We start from the raw sequence: 13,047 nt of genomic DNA, 5'->3' as shown, positions 1-13,047 counted from the left end.
GTTCTTTTACAGGTGAGTTGTAGTGCCAGGTGGAGACCACACGGTCAGCGTGACAACCAGAAAGTCCCAAGCACAAATAACCGGAGTGATGTGGCCTGTATGGAGTATTACATTTCTTATGTTCGTCACCATATACGGGCAGTCGTTATCTGACAATCAGGTAGAGGAACGTTTTTATGTAACTGGTGGAAAATTAGAATACGGGAACTTGAGTGTGTTATCACAATACAGCTTTGTTTAGTAATTTGGGAGTGTCGTTAACTGTACAATTTAATATCGCATTCTTACATAACATGAACGTATTAAAAGCCAAAACCTTAGTCACGATGTTGTGTAATAAGAAAACATGCAGTGTTTGGCACTAAAACATTTCTTTCCTGAATGAAATCATGCGCAAAATTAGCTTGAAATGGACATACAATGATGTCCTTAGTTTCAAATAAACAAGCTATGGTATTCAATTATTGTGTTATTCTCAAGTCTTGAACTTAAGTATTAAGTTAAAGGATTTATTTTAAAATATACAATATAGTGCCATCAAGTTTGTCTTCGTTCTTAACACTAAATTAATTGAATTGTGTGATTCGAATTTTTATATCTTCTTTTGATAGCTGCTTGGATGGGATAGCAGTTAATATATGGATTTTCGACACTAATATCTACGGTTTGATTTACCATGGTGGGCACAGCAGATAGCCCAATGTGGCTTTGTTGTAAAAAATAAAATAAATAATCGAAACTTAACGATAGTTTTGTTGAGAGTAAGATTTGAACATTTTCAGTTGGTATTTTGTTACCAGTAAAAATTCTCCATTTATTGCAACAACCAGCCCCAAGCCTGCCACATCAAACTTGCGACACAGAGGGTTGGGGAGAAACAGTTAATAAGATGTTAAAATAATATATCAAACGGCATTTTCCAGCTTTGAAACTATCGAGCTTAGAGGAGGAATTATCAGAATTATTTAGCAATGAGTTTAAATTACACCCACTTTAAATTATATAAAACACAAGTCCCGCTTGTACCAATACTTAAACGTCTTTACTTCTGGCCCGGCATGGCCAGGTGGTTAAAGCACTCAACTCGTAATCCGAGGGTTACGGGTTCGAATCCCTGTCACCCCAAAACATGCTCGTCCTTTCAGTCGTGGAGGCGTTATAATGTAACAGTTAATCCCACTATTCATTGGTAAAGAGTAGCTCAAGATTTGGCGGTGGGTGGTGATGACTAGCTGCCTTTCCTCTAGTCTTTCATTGCAAAATCAGGTACGGCTAGCGTAGATAGCTCGTGTAGCTTTGCGCGAAATTCAAAACAAACCAATCTTTACTCCTATATTACCTAATGGTTACTTGATTCAGTTAATGAGCGATGTATAATGAAAAAGTAACATGTCTTTGCATATATTTACCAGACTGGTTATACGATACGAATAGAATTTCAATTTGTACTTTTATAGCCGAATGAAGTAAGCATAGCTAGTAATTTAATTTAATCATATTAATTTATCTTGCTAACAAAAAAATAACAATCACTTGGTGTTGTTTTATATTTTTCATTTTTTTAAAACTTATTTTCTTGTTTCCGTTTCCCCGACAATTCATGTACTGATTTCATATTCGAGTTTGATTTTAAAAATAAGGAAAAAAGCCTGACTGATCTTTTAAAGATAATAACTTCTAAATAAAAACTTTTTTTAAAAAACAAATAACATTCCATGGCTAAAAGCAAATAAAATATTTTGAATTTAAAATTAGTACGAAACGAAGAGACTAATCAGACACGTGACATATTGTAAGTTTTTTTTTTTAATAAATTGCGCGCAAAGCTACTCGAGGGCTATCTGCAGTAGACGCCCCTAATTTAGCAGCGTAAGAATAAAGGGAAGACTGTTAGTAATCACCATCCACCACCAACTCTTGGGCTACTCTTTTGCCAACGAATGGTGGGATTGACTGTTACATTATAATGCTCCCACGGCTGAAAGGGCGAGCATGTTTGGTGTGACCGGAATTCGAACCCGCCAATCATGAGTCAAGCGCCTTTACCACCTGGCCATGCCAAGCCTACTTTAAGTTTATTCCTTTGTATGAAATGTGATACTTTGAACATTTTTCTTGTAGTAAAAATAATGTTTACAATTAGTTTCGAAAGTAATTAGGTTTTATAAAACGGCTAATGCTGTGTCTGTACTTTTAGAAATTGAATAGTTTATTCTTAATTACAAGTTTTAACAAAAATAAATAAGCAGAAATTGTTTGAAATTTATGCATATGCCATCTGACATTACACACACGTAAACGAAACAACAAAATAAACGAAATTATTGAATAAAGTGAAGGTTATTTTACTTTTGAATACACATTTTGAACCTTCGTATATTTTAGTTGCTTTCTTCAATAAGGAAAACAAATTAAATGAAACTGTTACTACGCCCTCTAACGACGGTTAGCCTAATAGTGGGATTGTACTTCATTGCCAAACGAACCCTGATTAAGGAAGTATCATGTGTGTTTGTATTTTTCTTATATATAGCAAAGCCACATCGGGCTATCTGCTGAACCCACCGAGGGGAATCGAACCGCTAATTTTAGCGATGTAAATCCGTAGACATACCACTGTACTAACGGGGGCCTAAGGAAGTGTTAAATCAAGTCAACTATAGCTATCAAATGTATTTGTAGCTACTTATTGTCTCGATCAAGGAATCCGCTACTAGTGACCATACAAATTTTACAAGGTTAACAGAACTCCTTTCATGTTTGGTTTACATGTACGGCTTTTGATAAAGAAAATAGGTTAGTAAATAAGGAGAACTCCTTGATAGGAGAAAGAGTAAGACAGTATTTCACGTGACATTTTGTTACATTTGTAACTAATTGTCGCATGTTGTGGATATACCTATAAGGACTTTTTTCGTCTACTGATGAAACGGTTCATAATGTTATTAACTGAAAGGCAAATGAAAGGCAGTTTCTAAATATTTCTTAGATCTTAAAAAAATAAGTGAATAAATCTACTGGACGTATATATTAAAAAATACAATTTATAAGAAAGGTTCATAATGGTTAAAAAAGAACTATTTGAACAACCCTAGGAAACCTGTTTGTACTCGGATAATCCTCTGTTAAAAAAATAAATATCTTTTTCTACTTCACACTGGATATTCTAACTGTTTAGGCCCTGCATAGCCAGGTGGTTAATGCATTCAACTCGTAATCCGAGGTTTGTGGGTTCGAATCTCCGTCACACCAAATATGCTCGCTCTTTTAGCCGTGGGTGCTTTATAATGTTACGGTCAATCCCACTATTCGTTGGTAAAAGAGTAGCCCAAGAGCTGGTGGTGGATGGTGATGACTAGCTGCCTTCCCTTTAGCCTTACATTGCTAAATTAGGGACGGCTAGCGCATATAGCCCTCTTGTAGTTTTGCGCGAAATTCAAAACAAACCAATTTAACTGTTTTTAGACAATCAGTTTCTCTACAGTTAGACTCGCATCAAAGTCTATTTTTATAGAGTTAGACGGGAAATATAGGTCTGCCAGAAATTTTTGTTTTTTTTAGAAACTCTCTTTGTTCTAAGTTTTCTACTCGCCTCTGGGTAATGAAGGCAACTGATTTGCTTGAAGGATTCTATCGAGAAATTCTGCACGCACCATTCTATTGAAAATAAATTGGGCCAAATTTCTACAGGTATCATTAAGAATTTGTTTGGTTTTTATCGTGCATAGAAAAACTATAATCGTATTCTACGTTTCACGACTATTACTGAAATTCTAGTAAGTAGATTAACACGAGTGTGACGTGAAAATAAACGCTACTGTAGTTTTGTTTATTAGTTGGATTTTACGCAAGGTTACATAAAGCCTTCCTGCGTTAAAAATATCTAATTTTAAAACGATATCCTAATGAGAAAATAATTACCTAAATGACACTCTCAACAACTGGGATGCTATTCTAAGACTGAAAAGTGAAATCTGACTGTCATTCGTATAACGCACACACACAGCCCTAAAGTGGAAATTGCGTTTCTTTAATAAATATTTTTCCAGTAACGAAACACGTTGGACACGCAGATCTTCACTCCACTCACTAACAACTTGGCCACGCTCAGTCCTATAGCAACAGCAGAAAGTAAGTTACGTATGTCGTAGTTGTGTCAGAGAACGAGAGTATATAGAGTTATGATGGTGTAACGTGGCGTACATAAGAGAATGGTGATTTATGGTTGATGTAGTCTGAATAAACTGCTTACTGCTACAAAACGCGAAAAAATAAAATGCAAAAACAACTGTTATTACTTTTTATATCGACCTGAAAATCCCGGTTGAACAAAAACGGAAATCGTAACCCGCAACTGTAGATTAGCGCGTGCACAGCATTGTAACTTCCAGTCTTAAAACATGTAGATGGAACTACCCTTCAGTTTATATTAAGTGTTTATGTAATAAGGTGTTGTTTCTGGGTTAATTGTCGTTTTCGTTTCTACTACAAGTCAAGTGAAAGACGCTTGGACAAATTAGTAACCTTACTCAAACACACGACACACTTAAATCAGTTGTTATTTCAGGCCTAACTCCCACTGTCCTCCATTAGTGCATGAGAATTAGTCAAGAACGTCGCCAAAAAAACAACATAAACCTACGAATATCAACTGTCAGCTTCAAACAGTGTTAATATCGCATTGATTAGTTCTCACAAGGTCGCTTTGATAAAACCAAAGGAGTTAAAAAAAAACAACACACACTCACACAAAAAGTGTGTGTGTTTTTCTTATAGCAAAGCCACAAAGGGCTATCTGCTCAGCCCACCGAGGGGAATCGAACCCCTGATTTTAGCGTTGTAAATCCGGAGACATACCGCTGCACTAACGGGGGGCACACAAAAAGAAAAACACGAAAAACAAAGCTCAAAGAGATTTCTGTTTCTTAGTGAAATTCAAGACAGTAAAATATTACACAAATTTGTTTTTCGGTAGTAAAATGTTTTACCTGGCACACATGAAGTAACTGTTTAATATCAAAGTAATACTGTCTTATACAAATGTAAGTAGGAACGGATGGTTTTTATGGATAAAAAAGTGTTAGTACCCATACCAGCTGTTCTGAGATACATTTTTATTTCAAGTGGGTTTCTCGTCATCAAGAAAGACTGTCTTATACACATATTACTCCTCCATTTCGTGTGAGAGGAATAAAGGTTGAAAATTTTTTGTTGATAAATAAATATATATCTCTCGTGTGGCTTTGCGCGAAATTCAAAAACAAACACTTCTAATAATATTCTTGGATTACAGTCACCTACATTATGTAGTATATGTTCTACGATAGTTAAAATTTGTCTCCTTGTTCCTTGTTTTACAATACCTATACTCTTTATACACTTGGAGTGGCATTTGAATTTTTGCAGTTTCTGTAGCGTTGGGAACTAACACTTCATTTTTGACTTCCCTTAGAATTTAGCAAGTAGATAGAAATTTCTGTTAAACTAATCCATTATCATCTACTTAACAAATCTACCGGAACTTAGTAGGATGACAAAGTTGACTTGTTTCCCAGTAACATAAACAATACAGGTCAATTTAATTCAGTGGTTAATGTGTTCAAGGATTCCTGGTTCCAGCTTCATTGTCCCTAAACGCGCCCTGTACTTTGGAGCTGTGAATGCACTAGAAGAGTGATAGACAAATCCAACTATTTCCATCATGGCCAGATGGTTAAGGCACTCGACTCGTAATCCGAGCGTCGCGGGTTTGAATCCCTGTTACACCAAATATGCTTGCCCTTTCAGCCGTGGTGGCATTATAATGCAAGTTGGGACAAAAGCAACTTAACAGTGATACATACATTTATGAATTAAATCCAGTACAGTAAAATGGCAAGAAAGACTTAATGCTATAAGTTTATCAATATGTTCCACCTAGTGGCTCAGTGGTAAGCTTGAGACTTACAACGCTAAAAATTTGGGGTTAGACCCCTGGCAGTGGCTATAGCACAGTAAGGTTATTGTGCAGCAAACTAAATTTTATAATATGTAGAATACATCGAATTATTGCGTACCTTTACAGTAAACGATCTTTTCGTCCATAATCCCAATATCTCATGAGGTTCGTTCAAGCAATAATTAAGCAATGCAAAAGAACCTACATAGATGTCATATAGTTAGAAGTACACCAGAACGTTAAGTTGAGCATGAAAAACAACAACATTTAAAAAAAATAAAAAGAGAACTTAATTACGAAACAAAAAAACAACGGTTTTTCGGCTAAAAAGATTAAAACATTTAATAAGTGGGTCGAGAAAATAAATACTTATAAGTATTGATGTGCTTGCGACGGTTCACATAAAAATGACGAGTGTCACACACACACAAAAAGGCTAAAATCCAAAAACAAATACACACTACTTCATTCACCGTAAGGCCCAGCATAGCCAGGTGGTTAAGACTCTCGACTCGTACTCCAAGGGTCACGGGTTTGAATCCTCGTGGCTTCAAGCATGCTCGCCCTTTCAGCCATGAGGACGTTATAAAGTTACGGTGAATCCCACTATTCGTTGATAAAAGATTAACCCAAGAGTCGGCGGTGGATGATGATGACTAGCTGCCTTTCCTTTAGTCTTTTACTGCTAAACTAGGGACGGCTAGCGCAGATAGTCCTCGTGTAGCTTTGTGCGAAATTCAAAACAAACCATACTTTTTCTGATTCGTCATTACTTGTTAGGTATTGGATTTTAATGGATTATTTTAATGTAACTTTTTTTTTTTTCCAGGCCATTTGATAAGTTTGCGATAATTTCACATTTAAGAGGCACTGTATTAAATTCTTCTAATATATTGTTTATTCTGAATGTACTGGGAACGAATTACATTACATTCACTTAGTGGATGACGTAAAATATATAATTTGTTACATACAACTTACGTAATCGAAAACTATCTTTATTTGAATTTTTTAACTTAGAGAATTCTTTTGTCTTATGCTCTGAAGTAATAACTTTTCACATAATAAAAGATAAACTCAGTAATATGTAGAGTAGCTATAGTAAGGTATAATGACACTTTGAGGCACAAGCTTTCGCCAAATTACTTTCTCAAAATTCTTTAGAAATGAAAACGTTAGACATCTGCGGATAACAGGGAACTAGTTTGAGATTGTTAGAATAACTCAATCCGTTGGCCTTAACATGTCATGCAATTCTTCTACGATTTGCAATGCCGCACTTTCTAGATACAATCCATAATTTCAACAGATTTCAGAATACAAGTATTTTATTACGTGTTATTCAAGGTATATTCCTGTATTTCATGCTAAACATAAAGCTGCAACACCAAGGGCCATCTTTTAATTTTCATTCAAATTAATGAACAGTGTTTAAAGCTTGCAGGACTAATTATTTGACAATATTCTAATAAAAAGAAAATATTAATACAATTTTGAAAAAATTCTGTGATGACTTCACAAGAGCTAATATACAAAATATGCAGGTTTAATTACACACGTAGTGCAGGACGCAAATTACACATGACGGTAAGTATTATAACACTTTAGTAATCTCACAATTGCGGTACCGTAATTAAGGTGTCTTATAAAGGTAAAAAGTGGTGTCGATACTCGCAATGGGCACAACGCATTGTATTATTTCATACTTGATAACAAACATACAAACAAATACTGTTAGTTAAAAACAATTAGTGTTGTAGGGGAGTAGTTTCTATTTCAACATTAGTTGATATTTACTTTGTAACCCGCCATAATGTCAGCCGGATGTGGCCTAGTGATTAGTATGCGATGTGTCCATGGGTATTCTATAAGAGTGAGGGTAAACTACTACTATTTAGCCAGACAAAAAAAGTAGCCAAAGAGTTGGCGGGGGGGGGATGTTGATTAGCTGCATTTTCTCTAGTCTGTCGAGTGAAAATTAGGGACTGCTAGGCGTAGTTAAACTAAACAAATAAAAATCGATATGATATGGAAACTTTTATTAAACAGTTTTAAAGATATTAGACAAGAGAGCTTGTAGAGGGACTAGTAGACCATGGACCCTGGCATGGCCAGGTGGTTAAGGCACTCGACTCGTAATGTGAGGGTTGCAGGTTTGAATCCCCCTCACACCAAACATGTTCGCCCTTTCAGTCGTGGGGGGTTGTAATGTGACGGTCAATACCACTATTCGTTGGTAAAAGAATATCCCAAGAGTTGGCGGTGGGAGGTGATGACTAGCTGCCTTTCCTCTAGTCTTACACTGCTAAATTAGGGACGGCTAGCGTAGATGGTCTTCGAGTAGATTTGCGTGAAATTCAAACCAAACCGAATGAAGAACATATGCCACAAGCAAGTTTATCGTTCCAAAACAGCTACAGGTATGAATACAAATGCGTTTTCTATAACAGTAGAAATTACAGACAAAACTGAACCAGTCAATTGCTAACCACAACCCTAAACCGGAAGTTTAATACAACATACATTTTTCAGTATGACACCACTAAGTGTATTTCTATTCCATGGTAATGATACTGATTTTATTTGTTACTAAATATAAAAAAATATTTTGGCCAAGACTGTATGTTAAATGTAAGTAATGACTTACATGTTATCACGCGCTTTTTTCACAAAATATTTTTATGGTTATAATATCCACGCTCTTAGCTACCACATTCTAAACAGAATATCGCTGTCTATTGTTAAATTTTATTTACGGGATAATTTCTGAACCACTGATATCAAAGGCTGAACCTTCCTGCTTGGGCTAAACTTTTCTGGTGTAAACTCTAACAAAGGTCAGGTCCTGATCAAAAGAAATAATTTAATTTATATTACTTGTATTTTTTATGTCTTTTTATCAGTCATAAAAATATTTTCGTACAACAAGCAACATTGCTGTTACTTGTTTGTTTGTTTTGGGAATTTCGCACAAAGCTACTCGAGGGCTATCTGTGCTAGCCGTCTCTAATTTAGCAGTGTAAGACTAGAGGGAAGGCAGCTAGTCATCACCACCCACCGCCAACTCTTGGGCTACTCTTTTACCAACGAATAGTGGGATTGACCGTCACATTATAACGCCCCCACGGCTGGGAGGGGAGCATGTTTGGCGCGACGCGGGCGCGAATCCGCGACCCTCGGATTACGAGTCGCACGCCTTACGCGCTTATCTGTGTTTTGCCAACCACGGGTATCGAAACCCAGATTTTAGCCGTATAAGTCCGCAGACTCTTCTTCACTGTTACACCATTATCTTCTAGATTTTACATCGAATTGCTTCGACACTTTACTCATTCAAACTTTCGTTGGTGGATAGCAAAAGGGAAGCAGAAAATGTTTGATGTATCTAAGTCGTACGATAGCAAGAGAAAACAAGTTCTTTGGGTTTTAATTTTAAACATTTTATCAATATAAGACTCCAGTAAGATACCGTTTTTTCTGAGATGGTGTTAAGGATGAAAAGTTAGAGGTCGCCCCACTCGTACTGCTACTTATAAATTCAATTATTATTAAACTTTTTATTTGTTGATACCTGTGGTTGTAGGTGTAGTCGTCCCTCGCTAGTACAGGGGTTTCATTCCCCTCGGTGGGCTCAGCAGATAGCCCGATGTAGCTTTGCTATAAGAAAACACACACACACTTTATGAAAGTTATTATGAAGAAAATATTAAAAATAAATTTTGTTTGAATTTCGCGCAAAGCTGCACGAGGGATATCTGCGCTAGCTGTCCCCAATTTAGCTTCCTTCCCTATAAATTTCCACTGCTCCCCACTATTCTTTGGTAGAAGAGTAACCCAAGAGTTGGCGGTGGGTCGTATACATTATAATGTCCCACGGCTGTAAGAGCGAGTATGTATGGTGTGATGTGGATTGAAATCCACAACCCTCAGGTTACGAGTCGAGCGTCTCTAACCACCTGGCCATGCCACGCCCTTAAATATTAATGTTAATTTTAGCTTTTGAGACGTTTGTTACTAGGAAATACACAAATATACGGTCATACGGTCATGCAACGTTTTGACTCTACATAAGTCACTATAAGGCATAAGAAAATAACGACAAATATTAGTATGTATGTTTGTATTTTAAGTACATAGCTACACAATGGGCTATCTGTGCTCCAGCTACCATTGGTATCGAAACACAGTTTCTAGCGTTATACTACTACAAACATACCTCTATGCTAATAACGAAAATAGACACAATAGAAAATTCAAGATCCGATAAGCCACAGAGGATTTGCCGCCATATGTAACTGCTTGTGAAAAAAACAAAACAGACAAAAGCCCTGTATAGTGTCGTGGGTTTAAAATCTGATCTGAAATCAACTTTAGTGTTAAATATATATGTATTCCAACCTTGAACTGTTATTCAAAAACTCTATCCATATACCAAACCTATTTTGACCTTCTGTTGCATATCTTAACGTAGGGTAACAAATCCGCATTAGGTGTTTTCCTTTAGTAATACATTTTTGTAACGAAAAAAATATTTGAGATATTTCATGGACTCTAACTGACACGTGTTGACTGTCTCATTGTAATACGGAAACTGTTGATACAATACATCCAGTCATTTAGATTTAGACGTAAAGCCTTCACGTAACTTTTTGCTCGTTTGTTTATTTTGGAGCAAATCTACACTGGAATATCTGTTGTGTCCACCGTGGAAATTTGAACACCTGATTAAAGATTGTTAGTCCATAAACTGTAAGCTTCAATCCATTCCACTGAGGGGCTTCGGTTAGCTCACACTAAAACCCCAGAGAAAACAATCGGGGTTAATTTCAGATGTGACCCATTATCCCAAACAAGACCCAGTCATCTGACATCGAGATTTTTAAACTTCTCAAAGCATCTAAGCAACTGGGGGACTGTTTTTTACTGTTTTAATTTAATGTCGATACGAGAAGTAGTTCTCTTATATTGTGTTTGTTTTGTCCAGAAACATTTCAGGATTATTAATTTATAAATATACTTAAAAATAGAAGTATGTTTGATTTATTTTGTCGAGTCTTGCAACCCACTGTTTGGGAACTGCTGACCAAGGACGATTTAATAAATGTGGTTATGCTCTGAACTGCAAACATGAATATTTAAGACAAGCTGTCCGAAAAACGCACTTTGAGGCTGTAGATACTTCTTAACTGTCACCCTTCCCCCTATTCGATCAGACTAAAGTAGCTCCACAGTTGATAGTGGACGCTCTTTACTAGCTGTCTTCTCTCTAGTTTATCAGTTCAGACTTTGGGAATGTTAAGTATAGATGTCCCTTCTGTGAATTTGCAGAAGATCCCGAGACAAACAATCAACTAGATCAAATCCAGGGTTATAGGAAACAAACAATCAACTAAATCAAATTCAGGGTTATAGGAAACAAACAATCAACTAAATCAAATCCAGGGTTATAGGAAACAAACAATCAACTAAATCAAATCCAGGGTTATAGGAAACAAACAATCAACTAAATCAAATCCAGGGTTATAGGAAACAAACAATCAACTAAATCAAATCCAGGGTTATAGGAAACAAACAATCAACTAGATCAAATCCAGGGTTATAGGCCCGTCATGGCCAGGTTGTTAAGGTACTTGACTCGGAATCCGAGGGTCGCTGGTTCGAATCTCTGTCCCACCAAACATGCTCGTCCTTTTAGCCGTGGGAGCGTTACAATGTGACGGTTAATCCCACTATTCTTGGAGAAAGAGTAGCCCAAGAGTTGGTAGTGGGTGGTGATGACTAGCTGTTTTCTCTCTAGTCTTACAATGCTAAATTAGGAAGGGCTAGCACAGCTAGCCCTCATGTAACTTTGCGCGAAATTCAAAACAAACCAAACCAGGATTATAAAGATGAAACCTGTTAAGTTTTTAAACATTACCTTTTGAAAGCTTGTTTATGAGTGAAGAGTGTAGTCTCTATATAAAGTAAGTATGTATGTACTTAACTTTAATGCTACTCTCCTAACTAACCTCTTGAATTGTCCAAGATGATGAACAAAAAAAAAGTTCCGGAACAATAGGGCCATCTGACCTCATTCTAAAATCGAACCTTTCGTTTTCTTTTCCTTTGTAAATCTAAGAAGGGGTTTGATTCTTGGTTTTTGAAAACATTCGCTTTTATTTTTAGACACACTATTTCCATCTGAGTAACGGTTCTGTATCATATACGAAGTATGAAACTCGTTATTGAAACTGCTATTTTAGTTACTAATATATCAGCGCAGTGATTAAATAAGTTCTTTAGAAAATGCGGTCCATTTCATAACAGAAACTTTCTGTATTACATTGGATTCGAGCCCGTATCGGAAAAATCATATTCAGTGTAATTCCGTTATTAATAAAAATCTGAAGTGTTATTAAAGTATTTATTCTTAAGATATAGGACCCGGCATGGCCAGATGGTTAAGGCACTCGACTCGTAATCTGAGGGTCGCGGGTTCGAATCCCTGTAACACAAAATATGCTCGCCTTTTCAGCCGTGGGGGTGTTATAATGTTACGGTCAATCCCACTATTCATTGGTAAGAGAGTAACTCAAGAGATGGCGGTGACTGGCTACTCTTTTACCAACGATTAATGAGATTGACCGTCACATTATAACACCCCCACGACCAATAGGGCGAGCATGTTTGGTGTGACGGGGATTCGAACCCGCTGTGATTTGGACTAAATTATAATGTATTATGTTTCTCTGTCAGCTCAGTTTGATTTCTCGTACGAAACGCTCTATTCTTAAATTAAGACTGCTCGGTTTCTGCTGAAGCGGATGGCTGAAAACGTTTCTTTGGGTTTTTATCCCCAATGGAAGCAACGACCACTACGAAATGTCGATAGCACGACAAGAGACGTTCAACTCTTATTAGTAGTCCAACCTGTTACAGGTTCCAACTCGGTCAACAACAGATAACATCAAATTACAGACGTCTTCCTTCTTTGAAGACTCCTCTTTTGGAAGGGAAAAAACTGTTTCGTTAACGCTGTTTTCTACCTTTCAAATTATTCGCTAAATGTTGCGAACAACAGATACGAGAATCAGTTAACTAGTCTGTCGAAACACGCGTATACTGTGAGA

General features: G+C 36.6%; 1 protein-coding gene across 5 annotated transcripts in view; it reads left to right on the top strand.

The window, feature by feature from the left end:
• The window catches only part of LOC143236936 (A disintegrin and metalloproteinase with thrombospondin motifs like), a 121,369-nt gene that overhangs the window by 52,601 nt on the left and 55,721 nt on the right, over positions 1–13,047 (top strand). For all 5 annotated transcript variants that reach the window (XM_076475643.1, XM_076475644.1, XM_076475642.1 and 2 more), the window contains one exon: positions 13–160. In XM_076475643.1, coding sequence (XP_076331758.1) covers positions 89–160 — 72 coding nt within the window. In that variant the 5' untranslated portion in view covers positions 13–88. The remainder of the gene's footprint in view (positions 1–12; positions 161–13,047) is intronic.

This window comes from Tachypleus tridentatus, chromosome 13 (assembly GCF_004210375.1).
Source record: "Tachypleus tridentatus isolate NWPU-2018 chromosome 13, ASM421037v1, whole genome shotgun sequence".
NCBI lineage: Eukaryota > Metazoa > Arthropoda > Merostomata > Xiphosura > Limulidae > Tachypleus > Tachypleus tridentatus.
This window is presented reverse-complemented; position numbering and strand designations above follow the sequence as displayed.